The following is an 18,798-nucleotide window of genomic DNA, read 5'->3' as shown; positions in this document are numbered from 1 at the left end:
GCAAGATGAATCCAGTTTTTGGAGAATTAGATTCCATTAATTGTCCTGGTTTGATTCAGCTCAGTAGTTTTATGCTAACTTAATCTTGTTGATGTTTATTTTTGCCTCTGATATGCCCTTAAAAATATTGTTTCATTCGGACTGCGACTATAGATATACATAAACATCCTTTTTTAAGCCCCAAAAGCCAACGTTACATCCTTTTGCTAAGCCACCCACCAAAATGCGGACTTGCTAATCACAGCACAGAACAGTAACCCCACTTGAATCCTCACCATAAACCCAAGTAGAACCACCAAACCTAGCCAAACCTAACCTAGCCCTTCTCAGTCCTAACCCAAAACCCTTACCCGACCTGACCCCTAATTTAACCCTAAACCTTGTTTCGCCCAAAATGCTAATGTTACGCTACTCGCATGAGGCCGCCAATGTTAAATATCATTCAGTTGAGGCATTTGTCTTAACTAAGACTAAATGGAGCACGTGTTGACTGTATTTGCGGGAGTTGTTAATTTTTTTATATGGACAACGTACCCACTGACTAATTATCTATTTGAGGGAGGCGTTTATTTTTCTTTGAGGCGTAGCAATGTACAGCAAACACTTCAGTTCTTCACTTGACTAAAACGGCGGTGCTTGTACAATGCAGAAAAGCGATCACCCAGCGAGCAGTGTTATAAAAGGTCACCTTTATTGATTCATGACACAGTATATTTGTTAATAAAACATCTGCAAAAAAATAAAATCAACTCCTCTATCTCGCATGAATCTTCGTTTGTTTGAAGGGCATTACTGCGAGCACCATCTTTTGTAAAACCCATTAATCTGATTTTGTCTGCCATAGACCGTTGATGTTAGCCCGCCTCGAGCTGCCCCAACCAATGTGTTTGATTCACTGCCGCCGATATCATTTTTCATATTTACAAACCAGAATCCAAACTCATGATAGTAAATGAAAACATCATAGCTTTGTATAGCATTCTTCTAAATTGGTCCAGAGTGAGTTAATAATGGAGAGTGGATGCTATCAGCTAATTTAGCTGCAGTACTTCTGAAACAAACTCCGCAAATCATACCAACATTGTAATTTAGGTCATTTCAGGGTGAATGCTTATTTACACAATCATACAAATTGGGGGGGGGGGGGGTGGAGTCAAATTCCTGTAATAATGCTGCCCTGAAAAATTATATGAATGCAGACTCCTCCTGCAGATCTCATTCTGCCGCTACTGTCGTAAAGTGTGTGGACAAACGTATTGAGACATATAACACCTAGAAGTGATGAAGAAGAAGAAGAAAAATGAGAGTGATGAGCTGCCTACCACGCACTGCCTTGATGACTCACAAGCGAATCTTTCCAAATCTTCTCATTCGTAGCAAACCTTTTTCAGAGGTTGGACAAAACAAGTGTGAAACCCTAAATGACGAATACCATAATTAGTCCCTAGACTTTTGTCCGTATAGTGTCAGACTGATGAGATCAGGAAGAGTTTAAATCCTCAAGAAAGGTTCATATAAAAGTAGCCGTATTTTATGTGTCAATCATAATATTAATATTCGATATGACAGGAGCCGAGTGGCTGCACTTAAAAAGATGTTGAAATAAATGCACACTTGGTGTCCATTGAGTCTTTTTGTGCGGAAACTCTTCCCAGAAAGGCTGCGAATGAGATTTCAGGCATTTTCCAGAAGTGTCCGCATCAAAACCTCCTATGGAGGCTTTTTGTCCATCCCATTCAGCGTTTGAGGCTACGGTCACGCCAAAAGCAAAAACGCCGCGTCAAGTGTTCTTGTATTTCAGCGTGGGCGTGTGCGAATTGCACGAGATGCTCCCCAGCGAAGGAATGCCGGCGTTAGCCGCTGTGGCCCGGCTCTCCACAAACATGGGGTCCAGGCACGCCACCTTGGCGGCGAAGAAAGCGTGAATGCAATGAAGTACCGCAAACAGGTTGGAGAACTCCAGCTCCTGCAGGAGACAATAATCAATAAATCGGGCTACACACATATTCTTAAAAACGCTGGGTTGAAAGAAATCCAATAGCTAACCCAGCACTGGGCGCCAGAGGGGCCAAGCCAATTTTGGGTTATGCACTGGGGTGAGGATTTCACCCAGGACATTGGGTCAAGATTTTGATCCAATAAGTGTATTTGGATTCACCACAAAAAATTATCAATGTAGTTACCAAATAAACCTTGCAGGGACAGCGGTTACTACAGTGGATAGCTTATCATGTTATCAGGTTACAGGGTGCGTGAAAGGGTTAAACTAACAGTTCTGCTATTCCTACTCTTTCTTCTTCTTTGTTTTTTCTGGTAGTCTGCATGCAATGTGACACATGCTGACTCACGCAGGTCAGTTCTGGTACTACGACAGACAACATTTGTTTTAAACATCCATTAAAACAGTGGCGTCAAACTCATTTTTTGTCGCGGGCCACTTCAGAGTTATGGCTTCCTTTGGCGGGCTGGTGCAAAAACTCATCGCTATTTGTTCCCGATTGTCATGACGATTTGACATTTCAATACAGATTTCAGCAAGAATCATGAAAGTTGACACACATGATTTGCTCCCGCGGGGCACATGAAATGACGTGGGGAGCCGGATCTGGCCCCTGAGCCTTGACTTTGACACCTGTGCATTAAGATGTTAAAAATGGGTAAAGCCCGCTTGAAGCAAGTCACCGTTTGTGAAGATTTACTTGCCTTTGCTTCAATAGATTTGGAGTCTTGATTTTGGAATAGAAACTTGATTTTGCTTTTCCCGTCATCTGATGAGCCTTTCAGCTGAGAGAATTTGTATCTCCAAAGGACAGCCTGCAAATGCAGAGGGTCACAAGGCACATATCATTGGTTTGCGTTTTTAACCGATCATGAATAATGCATGTGGGACTCTGCGTGACATTGCGCCATGCGTTCTTTTTTGCTGCCGCTCGGGAAATAATAGCGGCAAAGAAAAGAGCATGAATATTTATGAGTAAAGCCTACACAAACTGTTTATGTTCGTGTAATCATCTGGAGGTGGAGTATCATAATCAGCACTGAGGTTGACAATAGTACAATGAAAATCATCATGGTAATGCCCGAAAAAATGGAATTGCAAAACGAGGAAGGACACTTTTTATTTAGTGGGGTTGTTTAGTTATTTATTTATTTTGCATGCGGCTTTACTGGAATTGTAACAATGTGCCGTGCAATCGGCCGGTGACCAGAACATGGTCAGGACTAAAACACACTTTAAACAGAACTATCCAGATGTTCATACATCATAGCAACAAGCAGCATAGCAGACACTGCCGTGACTACTCCACAAAATATTTTAGAGCTTGACTTCAAGGTTTCTGTGTAGTTTATTGTGACAAGCAGAATCCGTAGCATACGCTGGTTGACGTTATTGTCACACACCCTTAAATCAGCCTGCAATTCATTCAACCTGACTCAACTACTTAATGCCTTAACCTGTCCCAATGGGACCAAAAAAACAAAAAACCTGCCAAAATTAGCTTTGATTTAATTTGAACGAATGCCTGACACAGGCATTTTTGTAAATCATCTGAATGATCATTGCGCCATTGCAACATTACGTACCGGAAATTCAAAATCGCTTCAGTTGATGATATTGAGCTGCCCTTGCAATACTTTGATGAGCTGAGTCGCATTTTTAATAAGCATGCTCCCATCCGGAAATTCAGAGTGACAGGTTGGAAAAGTTTGTTTTTGCGCCGATTTGGGAAAACCTCTCGAGGAGAGGGATATTGCTTTTGTCAAGGGCTTGAAAATCCATATCAGAGGCGGATTTCTCACATTTCGTCAGATGTATCACTCTTTTTTTTTTAAACAAGCCTAAATCCAATTTTTATTTGATTGACTCCACAAGGAATCTGAATGCTCCCCTACAAATTTCGGCATATCATAAAATCAATCAAAAAGATCCCAATTTTTTTTCCTTTATAGCAACAAGCAGCATATCATGCATTGCCGTTATTCTTCTAACATTCCAACAAAACAACTATCCAGATTTTGTCACCAATTAACTTTCTATAGGTACACGTTTGTCTGAGGCATAATCTTTGTCGTCACTTAGCAAAGGACAGACCTTCCCGGTCCTTCCCACACATCTGCTGATTTATGCAAAAGCACATATTTTATGCCTTCATTTATTGAACACATCAATATTAAGTGCTCTCGGTCCATTAGGATGAGTACACTATTGGCATCACACTCGGCCAAGAGAAGAAAAAAAAAACTTGGAATGTGTTTTGCTTTTATTTGTCATCAATTACAGTGAAATCAATGTTTTTTTGCTTTTTGTTTGATGTCGTTCACAAGAAGCTGCAGCTAACTTGAGATTTGAAGGGGAAATCACCAAGTGAGTGTTGTCAACTCTGGTGCAAAAGTTCTGTCCTTCGTTCATAGGTCCACTACTGGGAATTAAACAGCAATGACAATGTGGAAGCATGGAGGAAGCCATTAGATTTAAGTACCCTTGGAGTTCATTGGAGAGTTCCCAGCCCTCACGTTGTCAATTGGACCGTGTCTGGTCAGTAAATAATATTTTGGCACCGTGTACCAGTGGCCCAGAATTACTCAGTCACAAAGTGTATTTGCACATTTATCAATTTATCTCAGTGACATACACTGAGGGTGGCGCGGCGGACGACCGGTTAGCACATCGGCCTCACAGTCCAGAGGAGCAGAGTTCGATTCCGGCTCCGGCCTTCCTGTGCGGGGTTTGCATTTTCTCCCCGTGTCTGCCTGGGTTTTCTCCGGGTGCTATGGTTTTCTCCCACATTTCAAAAACATGCATGGCAGATTAATGCAACACTCCAAATTGTCCCCGAGGTGTGAGTGTGCGCGTGAATGGTTGTTTGTCACTGTGTTTCAGGAAATGCATTGCTCATGCTAAACCCTGCTCAGATCACATCAATTATAAAGTATAAAGTATAATGCTCATGTTGGAAATTGCCAATGCGAGCACCTGACACTCACTCACCTTGGAAGCGGCGTCAAAGCACACAAAGCCCATGCTGAAGTCCACGGTTAGTCCCATCAGGTGGCTCTCCATGATGCAGGCATATGTTTTACACTGTAAAGAAGAACAAACAGTGAGTTTAGCAGCTAAAGTGATTATTTCTCTCTTTCTCTCTCTCTCACTGCAGCATCAACAATCTTGGCCACCTGTATCCACTATCTCTCTCTCATTCTCTCTCTTCCCCCCCCCCCCCCCCCCACCTCTCTTGCTGTATCGCTCTCCCTCTCTCTGCCTGTAGCACCATCAATCTTGGCCACTTGCAATCTTGGCCACTCGCATTCTCTCTCACTCTGTCTCTCTCTCTCTTTCTCTTTCTCTCTGTAGCATTATATGCATATGTATCCACTCACTCTCTCTCTCGCTCTCTCTCTCTCTTTCTGGCTCTGTCTCTCTCACTCTTTTTCTCTCTCTCCCTCCCTCTCTCTCTTTTACTCTCGCTCTTTCTCTGTGTAGCATCATCAACTTTGGCCACATGCACATGTATCTGCTCTCTCTCTCTCTCTCTCTGTAGCATCATCAACTTTGGCCACATGCACATGCTCTCTCTCTCTCTTTCACTCTCTCTCTCTCTCTCTCTCTCTCTCTCTCTCTCTCTCTCTCTCTCCCTCTCTCTCTCTCTCTGCCTGTCGCATCATCAATCTTGGCGACCTGTATCCGCTCCACTTCCAGGTAAGTGGCCATCTGAAAGGCCTTTTCCCAAACGAGCAGCTCGGACTGCAGCTCCACGCTAAAGAAGATGTCCTCGCCAGTTTCCGTCTGCACGCTGAAGCAGTGCCTCCTCTTGTCCACCAGCTCGTTGTCCTGATCACACAGAGCGAACGTAGGGCGCGTTGTTAGCTAGCACAACATTAGCTGTGCCACCGCCGCCTCAAGCTCAAAAACCTCTGACATCATGAAAACTGTTGTTATTTGACCACCTATGACAGGGGTAGGTAGCTCCAGTTCCTCGAGACTCATATCCTGCCTGTTTTAGATCTCCCTCTACTTCAACACACGTGATTCAAACCATCAGCTCATCAGCAAGCGCCGTAGAAGCCTAAAACGATCATGATCAATTGAATCAAGTGTGTAGGATTAGGGAGAGCTCTTAAACAGGCAGGATAGTTGGTGTGATTTTAAAGTGCAATTACTGTTGCACACCAAGGGAGGCGTTGTATCAGAAACAGCTGGACACTTCTAAAATTGTAGAACAGGAATGGGGAACTAGCGGTCATTTTTTTTTGTTTTTTTGTGGGGGGCGGGGTGAAAGAGTGTTTTACTTTAGCATAAGAGGTTGCTTTGTTGACGTACCTTTAAAGTCTTGCACATAATTTCATAAACGGTAAAACTTTTCTCTGCTCTTGTCCAGTCCCATGTTGTCACCTGTAAATGGAAGACAAATGAATGAGATGAGAAAAATGAATGTTTGTTGAAGACCGTTGCCTCTTCAAGGTTCCTTCATCATGAAGAATCTGAAATAATACAGCAGCTTGTCTCAAGGCCTCCTACTCCATTCCGCCATCCGCATACATTAAAATATTCCATTTACATCGGTCTTTCCTGCATTTCTATTACTGTGCTCGTCATGATCATTTTACACAAAAAGGTGGGTGGCCTCCTCTTTAAGAACGTATACGATAATAACCGGAAAAAAAAATATCCTACCGGGGGAGCGGAAAACTTGAAGAGAGAGGAACCCCTCAAAGCAAGGAACTTTGGTGAGTACATTCGGTCCTGGACGCAGTCCTGCTCCTTCTCGTCGGCCCAGCCCATGTAGATGATCTGCGCCGTTCGTGGAAGGAAATGTGACGTTTATCACAGAAAAATCATGAACAGTAAGATGCTGTTAAAGAGGGGTGCGGGTGTCATGCCAACAGTGCAAAACATTGCACCTTTAAAACAAATGGCTGACAGATTATTCGATTTTGAAAAAAAATGTTTAAGGGCACACCTGTGGCGAAGACTCTCTTAATTTCCAATTACAACCCAAGCTTCGATATTTTCCTTCTCTTTTCAGATTCTGGTATGTTTTTATTGTTGGGTGTTGTCTGCCACGATTTCATCTGTAATGCTCACTTTTCTAACATAAATAATAAGAACAATAATACAGTGATTAAAAAAAATTAAGAACACATCCATCCATTTTCTAATCCGTTTATCGTCACGAGGGTGACGGGCGTGCTGGTGGCTATCCCAGCTGTCTTCGGACAGTAGGCGGGACACACTCTGAATTGGTTGCCAGCCAATCGTCGGGAATAATAATAATAACAATAATAATCAATGCATCAGATTAATATAATGAGAATGAATTAATGAGTGTGAGTGTAGTTGGTTGTTCGTCTATGTGTGCCTTATGATTGGCTGGCAACCGGTTCAACTACTGCCCGAAGACAGCTGGGATAGGCTCCGGCACGCCCCGCAACCCTTGTGAGGACAAAGCGGATCAGAATACGGATGGATGGATTTTTGCCGTTTTTGTTTTCTACACTCTCGCTCTGGATGTGGCCGAGGAGAGCCAGTGAAACCGTCCAAGTAAAACACCAGGCTCATGCTATTTTATGCACACACGTCAGAAAATTCCATTCTGAGACCTAATATAATTCCAGTGGAATAATATATGAACACAACTCAGAGGCAAGCACCCTCCACCCCCTTCCCACCATCACCAGTTAGACCCACACAGGGGGCGACTTTGCCTCGCCCATGTCATGGTGTGTGACTCCACGGTCTTAACTGGATTCAACTCGTGTGCCAAAGAGCCACAGATAGGGGTGGCCAGAACAACAGAAAAGGTCACAGTGATACAATGGCCTAGCTGAAGTTACTTTTCCTACCGTCAGCCATCTCATCATGTATGCTAATGAGGCCTCATCTAACACTCTTATTTGAGATGTATCACACGACATACTTCCTTGTTGTTGTGTAACTTTCCCATTGATTGGGGGAATTGCTAGACGCAGGTTCCGCAGGAAAAAACTCCCACCAATATGGGAATTGTGAATATGCAGAGGATTACTATATATTGTAAATCAGATTTTTGAGAAGTTGACTCAAAGTTCAAATACAAATGGAGCAAAAATGCAGTCAGGGCCATGACAGTCACCAAGAGATGACAAAGGGGGGTTGCTGGGGACTCCCGGGGATGTTGAACAGACAGACCGTGACAAGTAGAAATCTTAGAAAAAGGACACTTTGATGGCATCAAATATTTCTCTGTGGCCATCAATCTCACATGTTGCTACTGTCGTCCGTTTGATGGATGACTGTTTCATTTGTGTCATGTAGATCCATGTTATTGAAAGCAGACAGCACAGGCGAGACTAGACTGACTGAAGGCAATCAAGCTTTTTTTGTTTGTTTTTTCCCCTCCCTGGGTTATGATGCAAAAAATTTAGTTTGTAATGCAATGGTTTGGTGCCAGTGAAGTGTGTCCATTCTCTGAGTGGCTGACCTGCTCACACTTTTAAATATGAAATACATTCAGAAAATTTCATTTTTTACCTGCTGGTTGACTGGAAAATTCCGGTTGATCTTCTTCACCTGTAGAAAATAAATGCGTCATTAAAAGCTAAATCTCAAGAGGCTTCAGCTCAGCATGTTTTTTTTTTTTGTGTGTGTGTCATCGCAGAAGGGCTGCAGGGATGGAAGTGTGACAACTAAAGATGACTGAATTGATTCATTTAATGGAAGTGTAATGCTAATGATAGCTGCTTGTGCTGAGTGCAGATGGGCTGGTTAGCGAGACGTTAGCATCTTGTGCTAACTTGAGGGTGTGTTAGCTGTAATAGAGTACTGTAATAGTAATAAAAGGTAGCTGCTGGCACCAGCTAACTAAAGTGATATGATTTAGTGTGTTACGTCAAGCAAAATGAAACACATCCAGTGACACTTTAGCCGAGGGTCCCCAACATGGTACCCATGGGCGCAAGATTCCAAAGACCACATTGGTAGGCTGAAGGGAGTCTTCGAAAAATCAATCACCAATGATGGGCCATTGTGATTTTCTAGGAATGTTGTAGAAGTGAAATTAATTAACAGATGTGTTAAGCTCATACTAATGGTAGCTGTTTTACTGGCAGTTACGTTAGTAAAAGGGTATTGCATATACTGTACCAGCTCAGATCTAATTAGCTTAAGTATAATGCTAATGCTAACAAACCAATCAAAAGTGTAATGATGATTTAAAAAAAAAAACAGGAGGTGGAATGAACTTTATTAACTCTAATGCTCATGCTAGCATCTGTACCAAATCGGATCAAGTTAGAGAAACTTGCTGGTGTTAGATGCTAATGTGTAATTATTTTAGATTTTAAAAAACAACAATGTTCAGTATCATACCTCCTTTCATCCATCTCCAATGGTACATTGACAGTATATACGTGTGGTTTCTTGATATTGTTTAACCCTCTGAGGCTCAAATTACGTTTTCGTAACAGGAAAAATCTGTTACTTGGTTGTTGTTGCAAATCAAAAATTACTCTGAAAAAAAATGCCATTTTGAGGTATCGCGTAGAATTTTCGAGTAAAAATGTACTTAATGTACTTTGGAAAATGACAAGCTGATATGTCGTATAGTTGCATTTTTTAAAAATAGACGCTAATATATGCTTTCACGTTTAAAGGTGCTAACAAGTCAAGTCAAGTCAAGTCAAGTCAACTGTATTTATAGAGCCCTTTCATACAGACATCACTGCATACAAAGTAGTGTACATGGAGCAATTTAACATATACAATAAACAGTAAAACAAATCGGTAATAAAGGCGGTAGAAAGCACCAAACAGTAAAACCAAGAACAAATCTAAGTCATGCTGAGTCGAATGCCAAAGAATACAAGTGAGTTCATCATGTCCTAGTCTTATTTTATAACACACCACTTTGAATCCACAGTGGAGTACAGTATTCCACTTTCATAAAGGCAGCAGTTAGAAAACGACAAGCTACTACATGCCGTATAATTGCATTTTTCAAAAATAGACGGTAATACTGTATACGCTTTCACGTTTAAAGGTGCAGACAAATCATGTCCTAGTCTTATTTTATAACACACCACTTTGAATCCACAGTGGAGAACAGTATTCCACTCTCATAAAGGCAGCAGTTCGGCACGTTTTTTTTTTTTTCAATGGCATTCAGCTGCTGCTATTATCTCCTCCTACACTTATTTAATGCGCACCCTCGTGCAAATTGCTATCATTGTAGCACGGGGACACCCACTTGCCTCTCCACTGCTCTTACCGTTGCCCTTTAATTCATGCCGTGATGTCGACCATACATCAGTGCAAAGGTTTCTTCTGTGTGATGTTTTAATTTTCATGCAGGTGCAGATGACACAACCCCCATCCCCCTCCCATAATCTATGATCATTTTTATTGTGAATGCAAAAAGGAAGGGAGGTGGTCGTAAAAAGTTAATTATTTTATTGTAATAGGCGACCACGCACCTGTATTCATTGGATCACGACCCACTACCGAGGCATTCAGAACAAAAGCACCGGCGTGGTGGTCGCATATGCATAAAAATCAATGAGATCGTTCCTTTGGTACAGCTCAAATGTAACTTGATAGTCGGATTTCATTCAAAATCAATGGTTCATTCTTTGATAAGGAAAAAAAGGGAACCTGACACTCATATTCCATTCAAAATGCTACTCAAAACCAGCAGAGTTCCTCCTTGGGTCCAAACCAAAACTACCCTGGTGGTGAAATGTCATTCAAAGTCAAGAGGGCTCTTCCCTTAATATGGAACAAAACGACTGCGGTAGTGAGCTATCACTCAAACCAAACAAGGTTTTCCCTTTCAAATGCATCAAATCAACTTGCGTGGTTGATTATCAGTCAGAATCATTGATGTTACTCAAAAAAAATAGGCTCCTTCCTTGGATCTTGAAAGAAAATCGCCTGATCGATTGACACCAGTCCCGATTGATACCAGTCAGAATCAATGCTATTGATCATAATCAATAGAGTCCTTCCTTTGATCCAGACCAAAACTACCCCATTATTCAGATCGGGTTGAAAATCAACATGGCTCAGGTACAACAATCAATGACAGCTGGAGGACAACTCTTGTGTCGTCATGGTGACATCGTCTTACCTCTTTTAATGAAAGGGTTACAGTGTGAGTACAAAATGTCGTCTTCCTCTAATGGACTCCATTAGCGGACGGTGTTGTCCGTGCTGGTGCTGCACTCACTGTGCACCTTTTTGACTTGCAAAAGGCCACAGGAGCGCTCGTTTGTTTGGTGAGTCATCCCCGTTTGTGCCGCATCCACTCCAATTAAGCAAGGCTCAGTTATTTACCCACTGGACCCAACACACACACACACGCACGTGCGCACACACGCAGACTCGCAATAATCACACGTCTCTAGTTGTTGCCACTGCTGCAGCTCAACCATTTGTGTCAGAGCCCTCCCCACGAGAAGAAATACGCTATTCATTTTGTGCCGTCGTCATGCGACGCCGACATGAATATGAATCTATTTTATGTGCTGACATTTGCACCGTTGCCGGTCTCACTGGGAAAGGAGGAGAAAAGGCCAGGAAGCTCACGTTGTGCTTAGTGAGAGCAGAGATGTTGCCTCCGACAGCCTGAAGCCAGTCCAAGCGGTCCTCATCCGAGGGGAACTGGAGGACACCGCTGCACACCCCGTCCACGGCCACAACCTGGAAAGCATTTTTCCTTGGGAAGGAGAAAAAAAACAGGAAAGGTGACACAGGATAAAACTGGACGCACGCCTATGAAACGATCCAGTGCCGTTTTATTTTTGCAATACTGCCGATATAATGCGCGGAGTGGCCGACAACGCAACAGAAGTACCTTAGCAATGACAATGCACGACACCAACCTACTATGACGTGTGCTCTCAGTGTTAGCGGGAATACATGGACGAAGTAGATAATCCGATTGTGCGCAATTTATAACACGGCACAGCATGGAATTGCAAACAATAGTGCAAGGCTAATAATTGCAGCCTATATTGTCTCCACTCCAATGTTGTGCCCGGATTCGGGCACAACATTTTCCGCATCCTGAGCATCTGGCTCGTACATGTTTGGTCCAACATACACCTTGCCGACAAGCTCCTCTTCCTCCAACTCTTCAAACACCTCGATCCCTTCAGGTAAGTTTCAAACATCGCTTTCCGAATCGATTTCTGACTGGTGTCAATTGATGTAACCGTTGCCCTTGGTGTAACTTTTCAAGTGAACGCTGATAAGAATCATGTTTTATACCAACATTGGATATCAGAATACTTTTCCTTTTTGGTTTAAAATATCTTCCTTCAACTTGCAGGATCCCTTGTTGTAACCCTGGCCAATGATAGACTCCACGGTATTTTTCTTGCTTTGGTCCAGTAAATCCCTCTGTTTGGTGTCGTACCAGCTAGCAAGTGCTAAGCTAACCCGTCATCTCTGATCACTTTGTATGATGCTGTGACAGTGTTAGGGGCCAACAGCACAGTAACAAAGATATTGATACACTGCCTAGCTAGGCGTTATTGACTGACTGCTTGATTAACAGTTGAATTTAATCCCTTTAGCTGGCCAAATATTTTCATACACAAGCAAATGCTTTTGGGCGTCGTGTTTGAACACGGTGCTTTCATGCACGTGCACCCGCTACGTACATACGTCACACTAAGGCTTGAGTGCCAGTCAGTCTCTGTGACAAATCAAGCGCGCCGTGCTACGACCTGTTCTGACTCAAATCCAAAAACTCTGATTCATTTTCAGTGGACAATTTGCAACTCGCTTTGAGTCATCAATTTGTACACAGCCCGAGCGCTAACACTTGCTCGGCCTCTGGAACTTGGCAACCCACGCAACACCTTTTCAAGTCGCATTCATAAAATAAATACATAAGTAAATCTTTTTTTAAAACGCCAGACATCCGAGCGCCTTACCAAAAAGTGTTTGCACAGATAATGAAATCAAGGCTTTGCTATCGCCTAACATCTTAACTCATCCCCAGCACTTCTCTGTCAGTGTGATCCTCCTTCTTCATGTTTATTAAAATCTAACCATGCCTGCAGAATGCTTACTACACAGTATATTTAGTATTTCAAACAAACAAGTGGGCTCCATTCAGAGTCAATACACATTCCCGCTGCAGCGTAGCACTGACGGAAGTGTATCCAAGGACAGCTTAATGGATTCATAAATCAAGCAGCCTGCGTTTAATACATCCCTCCAACAGCAGATGGTCACGGCCGATGTGACATTAGCTCGCTGTTTAAAGGCACATACAGTAACACGTGCAAAGCAGACCAGAGTGAACGCCCCGCGGCCCACCTGCACACATCAGAGCCTGGCATGTGCTGGGAGAGGCGAGAGTGCAGCAACGGTAGAAGGCGCAGGTCCACCCATCTTTTCTCCCAGCGGAGGCCCGGGGAAGTGGGCCACGACGAGCAGGACAGCGTGTCCTGCGAGGGACGAGCGCCAAAACAAAGCACAGGAGATTATTTGGCAACATTTTGCTATGTGTTTGTTGCAAAATAAATCGTCTTCTTTGAGTCATCATCATCATCGGCGTTTGGCATGAGAACTGAGCCCTTATTTTCACTCGTTCGGGAGGTGTATACATCATGTGATATTCGAGTTATGTACGTTTGATGAATTCATGAGAAAAAAAAACAAAATTCTTACTTTGTCATCATGGGGCATTATATGGAGAATTTTTAAGACAATTTAAATGTAATCCAGTGTGAATATTGTTGTAACATACTGTATATAACAAAATGTGCCAAAAAAATGGAAGGGGATGAATACATACATGTACCGATAGCAGATAGTTTGTTGCTTTAAAAAAAAAAAACCACAACAATTTAATTACTTTTTGCACTTGGTCATGGTAGAGCAGCGTGTGGAATATTGAATATTGAAACAATTTTAAAATACGCTGCAACATACACCCTTACAACTGCTGGGTTAAAAAGCCATTTTGGATAAAGTTATGCTGAGATAAAAATCATTTTGGGTTATTTTTAACCCATGTTGGGTTATTTTTAATAATACCCATGGAAGATTTTTTTTTTTTTAATTTTGGATCGATTTGAAAACATTTGTGATCTTTCTATCGTAATTGACTACTAACACAACATTTGAATGTTTTTGTCAATTTTTCAAATGGATTTAGAAAGACAAATAACTCATTTATACCATTGATACGTTTTAATTATGGGAAATTATGTGGTTTAAGGGAAATAATGTATTCAATCCATTTTGGAATATGACTAAGGAAATGTTTTATTCCCTCATTTTACCAAACTTTGACAATGACATTGAATCCTCTAATCCTGTATGCATGAAATGGGCTTTATAGATAAACTTCCCTTGCCTGCTACCGGGCTGGATTGATACCTGCAAGGAGGTTGCAGATCAAGACAGACAAGTACCGTGTTATTTGGATGGTAGTTCAAGTGGAGGCCGCTATCACACAAAGGAGATGAGGTGCCACTGCTCTGGTCACTGGGGATGCCTGCAAGATGGGGGGGGGGGGGGGGGGGGGGCAATAAACACACAATGCCATGAACAAAAACTTTTTTCTCTGCGCCGATTTGTATGGAGGCGAGCGGCCAGTCAACCTGGCCTATATACGCTTATGAAAGGCTTTTGTAAAGGCTCTCATGTCTGATGACAGGCTGAGACTTTCCAGCGCAAGAGCAAATCAAGTGCACCACAATGAGCAGTGTCATTTCCTTTACTTCACATTTCAAACATTACTCGCCTGTTGCCAAATGTGTCTTTTTGACGTTTTGATCCGCAACAGACAAACCGGTATATTACGCTGCAGCTCAATGAAATGTGTATCGAAATTTCAGGTTCTCCGTTTTTGTCTGAAAATAACACATTTTTTTACTTGTGCATTCAGAAAGGAACATACCAAAATTGAATATCTATGCTTTTTACTTGACACTGACCAAATGTGGGTGGCCTCCTCCAGGTTTCTTTGTTGGTTGACCTGCACCTTAGTTTTTCCAGTTCTTGGAACTTTTTTTTTCTTCAAATCTATCATAGGTAGTTGTTTTCCCATACAATGATGACATCATTGAAAAAGTGGTGAGGACAACAACAATTTATCCCCCACGTCTCTGTCCAGGATTTTTGTTATACAATATTGCAATATGCACGCATCCATCCATCCATCTATCCATTTCCTGATCCGCTTTATCCTCACAAGGCTAGCGGGGTGTGCTGGAATAGGTCCGAGCTGTCTTCGGGCAGGAGGCGGGGGACACCCTGAACTGGTTGCCAGCCAATCGCAGGGCACACAGAGACGAACAACCATCCGTGCGCACACTCACACCTAGGGACAATTTAGAGTGTTCAATCAGCCTGCCATGCATGTTTTTGGAACGTGAGAGGAAACCGGAGTACCCGGAGAAAACCCACGTAGGCACAGGGAGAACATGCAAACTCCACACAGGGAGGCCGGAGCCCGTGACCTCTGCACGGTGAGGTTGACGCGCTAACCACTGGACCGCCCAAACTTTTTAAAAATAAATCCAAAAATATGTCTGAATGTATTGAATTAGAATGGTTAACTTCTTAGAAATTCTCGATCCTAGTTATTATTATAATGATGATTATTTAAAGACTTACACATACAATCCTCACTCAGAGGCAGTTTAAGGAAGGCCGGGGTCTTCTTGAGGAAAGAGACCGTGAGAGTCACTTCTTCACCAGCATTCCTCAACACCTGAACCTGCAACATATGGGTGACGTTTTTATTCACGCTGTCGGAGGGGTTTCCCATGAACATCATGATAAAAGCTGAAATAATATTTTAAAAAACAAAAACCTGATGTTTAGCTCATGCGTAAGGTAAATGCAGATAGGAGCTGACAGCTTACCACTTCCTCGTGGCGATAGCTTCTCACGTTGATTCCATTTATCTGCAAGCAACAGTGGCGTGGAAGTGTAAATACATTCGGGATTGTACTGTTGCTGGCATCATAACACCGCAAAAAATGATGAATGAAGCCACTAAAATGTCTTTTATAGAATACCTGCAGCGGAAATTACGAGTAGGAAATGTACAACCTTCACTATGAAATGTTTTTTTTATAGCAGCTAAATGATGTATCACCAGCATGGAGAGCCTTTCTATTTCGACAAATGGTAATGGGACGTTACGTCAACATTATTGCTATTAAGATTGATATTATTATGGGCTGGAATATTGCATTTGAACTAGTACTCAGCTTGCTGTCTCGCTAAAACCAATTGTTAGCATGGTAGCATTTGATCAATTCATGTTTGAAATAGTACCCAAATACAAGGCATGCCTTGATCAATCTGCCTTTGAGCCTTTTCGAGGCAGGTTGCTCTCTTGTTATGTGTTAGCATGTCAAATGTCTGTGTGTTGAGTATATTGAAATAGCAGCGAAGAAATGTTTTTCCCTTTCTTTTTACTTGTGTTGCATGTTAGAATTTATCAGTCCTCATTTGAAATAGTACCTCCCCACTTACATGATAAAAGAATTATCTTTATCGGTCTGTCTTTATTTTGCTATACTGTTAGCATTTTATACATTTTCATTTCAAATAGTACCCGACTACTCTGCATGATATAAATTATTTATCCAGATTGCAACCTTGCTGTGTTAGCATGTCAACTGTTAGCCTTTTAGCAATTCCAATTTGAAATCGACCAGGGCCATCACACTGAATTTAGGGTCCCCACAAGGATGTCTGCTCTTTGCGCTGCTAGTCCACAACTTTGATCCATTTAAGAAGCAGAAGCAGAAGCAGAAGACAATCAATCTTAAAGGCCATCAGATACAAAATGTGAAAAATGATTTTCGAAAGCTAACATACTCAAAGATCCCTTGTTGCTCGCTCTAATTTCTTTCAATCGGGAATGATTGTGTTACGTTAAAAGAATAATCCAGTTAGTTGTTTACCGGGCACAATTACCTGCTAATCTTCAAACTATAGGGGAGTTTAATTGTGCTTTGTCAAAACAAGAAAAAAGACTTTGCAACTTTCTGCCATTCTTCCTCACTGATCCAACTGTCGAGTGACCCATTTTTAGTTAGATGGACCCAATCACATTACCACGTGCCATTAAGTTAGTCAAATGAGATGCCTCTAATTAGTGCCAAGAGTACCTGGAGGATACTATCGCCAATGAAAAGCAGCCCAGAGAGTTCAGCTGGAAAACAGGAAAACAAAAACACAATCAAAAACCGTAGTTTTAGAGCAATATGGCTGAGGTCAAAACAACTTTACCCATAAAAAACGATAACTTACCTTTTTGTTCTTTGGATATTTTGGATATCACCACAGGGATTTTATGCTCGGCACCACCCTGATATACATGTAATGAGTGTCAAAAAAAGTCCAAGTGATCAATTTTGATTAATAAATGCCTATAGCCCATTTTTAACTTTTAATACATACCGTATTTTCCGCACTATAAGGCGCACCGAAAAGTCTTCTATTTTCTTAAAAGCTCACAGCGCGCCTTAAAATCCAGTGCGACATGCTCACAATGTTATAACTTGCTGTTGTTCAGTGAACCGTGTTACTGCTTTATTAACTAGGTTTTTGTTGCAGCTCCGAAAAATGGAGAGCTGTGGTGTTGGGGGTTTTTTTCTGTTTGGTTTTCACAGTCTCAACAAATACATCTTTGTCCGTCTCCGTGCCCAACGATTCCTTCAATGAAACTACGAAAATTGAAAATAATGCATCAAAAGAGAAAATCAAGCGAGGAAATCACAAAATAAATTCTATAGTCCCCCTACAGAAATTATTTTGTGATTTCCTCGTTTGTGAATAGACAACAAAGGAATAAATAAGAAACACTTTTGAGACAGTCCAGTCTACTACATGTTACTGACATCTGATCGTTCTGTTGGAGCTACGCTTAAGGAAATGCCAAGGGGGGCTATAGAATTTTTTTTGTGATTTCCTCGCTTGATTTTCTGTTTCAATGCATAATTGTCAATTTTCGTTGTTTCATTGAAGTAATGTTAATTTACGTTTTTCGGAGGCGGTCTCTCAAGTCGAACGGAAGAAGCGTAGCTACATCTCGTGGATGCATTGTAGATTGCGCCTTATAATCCAGTGCATCCAATATATAAATTTTTTTTTTAAATAGCCCATTCATTGAAGGTGCGCCTCATAATCCAGTGCGCCTTTTATTGCGGAAAATACGGTACATACAATCCAAGCGACACATATCCGACAGTGAACAATAATACAGAAATAACCTTGATGCTGAGGCCAAACCCTCCGATGGTCTGTCTCCGTATTGTTACAGTCCTTTCCTGGAAGACAGGCGGTCGGCAGGGAGACATGGCATATTCATTTAGTCGTGCTTCAGTGACATTTTCACGTTCCATTACATCTGTGCCTTGAACGGCTCACTGCCTTTCTTTATTGTCTTCTAGTTGAGGGCGATAAGAACAAATTCATTATCAAATTCAATATCGAGATACCTCTCGATATTCATCACAGGTATCTCAAGGACAGTACGATAATGGTTTTATTATGAAAACCACTTTTTTTAAGAAGACGCTGACTGATATGTGGACGCCATTCATATCACACAATGGCGATTTATGGAATGTGAGGGTAAAATGAAAGACGGGATACACATTTTGTTTGCCCACCACCTGTTAGTTACACTCATTCATGTTTTAGTCAGAGCCCATTGTGACACTGACATGAATTTGCAGTATTTGCCCAATCTTTTGCTGCGCATCTGTCACAAGCCCACTCACGAGTAGCGATAACACAACACTATTGTAAAAAAAACAAATACAATCATAAAATCACCC

General features: G+C 41.9%; 1 protein-coding gene across 1 annotated transcript in view; it reads right to left on the bottom strand.

The window, feature by feature from the left end:
* Positions 1 to 669: 669 nt before the first annotated feature.
* Positions 670 to 18,798, bottom strand: part of sntg1 (syntrophin, gamma 1) — a 35,668-nt gene continuing 17,539 nt past the window's right edge. Inside the window, exons 5-19 of the mRNA XM_086128313.1 lie at positions 18,229 to 18,285; positions 17,267 to 17,324; positions 17,125 to 17,168; positions 15,865 to 15,906; positions 15,614 to 15,716; positions 14,407 to 14,489; positions 13,304 to 13,434; positions 11,561 to 11,690; positions 8,510 to 8,548; positions 6,674 to 6,790; positions 6,320 to 6,391; positions 5,678 to 5,830; positions 4,991 to 5,083; positions 2,704 to 2,814; positions 670 to 1,966 (exon numbers count right to left, since the gene is read on the bottom strand). Of these exons, the coding sequence (XP_085984439.1) occupies positions 1,781 to 1,966; positions 2,704 to 2,814; positions 4,991 to 5,083; positions 5,678 to 5,830; positions 6,320 to 6,391; positions 6,674 to 6,790; positions 8,510 to 8,548; positions 11,561 to 11,690; positions 13,304 to 13,434; positions 14,407 to 14,489; positions 15,614 to 15,716; positions 15,865 to 15,906; positions 17,125 to 17,168; positions 17,267 to 17,324; positions 18,229 to 18,285 (1,419 nt within the window). The 3' untranslated portion in view covers positions 670 to 1,780. The remainder of the gene's footprint in view (positions 1,967 to 2,703; positions 2,815 to 4,990; positions 5,084 to 5,677; positions 5,831 to 6,319; positions 6,392 to 6,673; positions 6,791 to 8,509; positions 8,549 to 11,560; positions 11,691 to 13,303; positions 13,435 to 14,406; positions 14,490 to 15,613; positions 15,717 to 15,864; positions 15,907 to 17,124; positions 17,169 to 17,266; positions 17,325 to 18,228; positions 18,286 to 18,798) is intronic.

This window comes from Hippocampus guttulatus, chromosome 14 (genome assembly GCF_054856545.1).
Source record: "Hippocampus guttulatus isolate MCC_2025c chromosome 14, RoL_Hgut_1.0, whole genome shotgun sequence".
NCBI lineage: Eukaryota > Metazoa > Chordata > Actinopteri > Syngnathiformes > Syngnathidae > Hippocampus > Hippocampus guttulatus.
The sequence above is the reverse complement of the archived record's forward strand: the minus strand, read 5'-3'. Positions and strand labels throughout refer to the sequence as shown.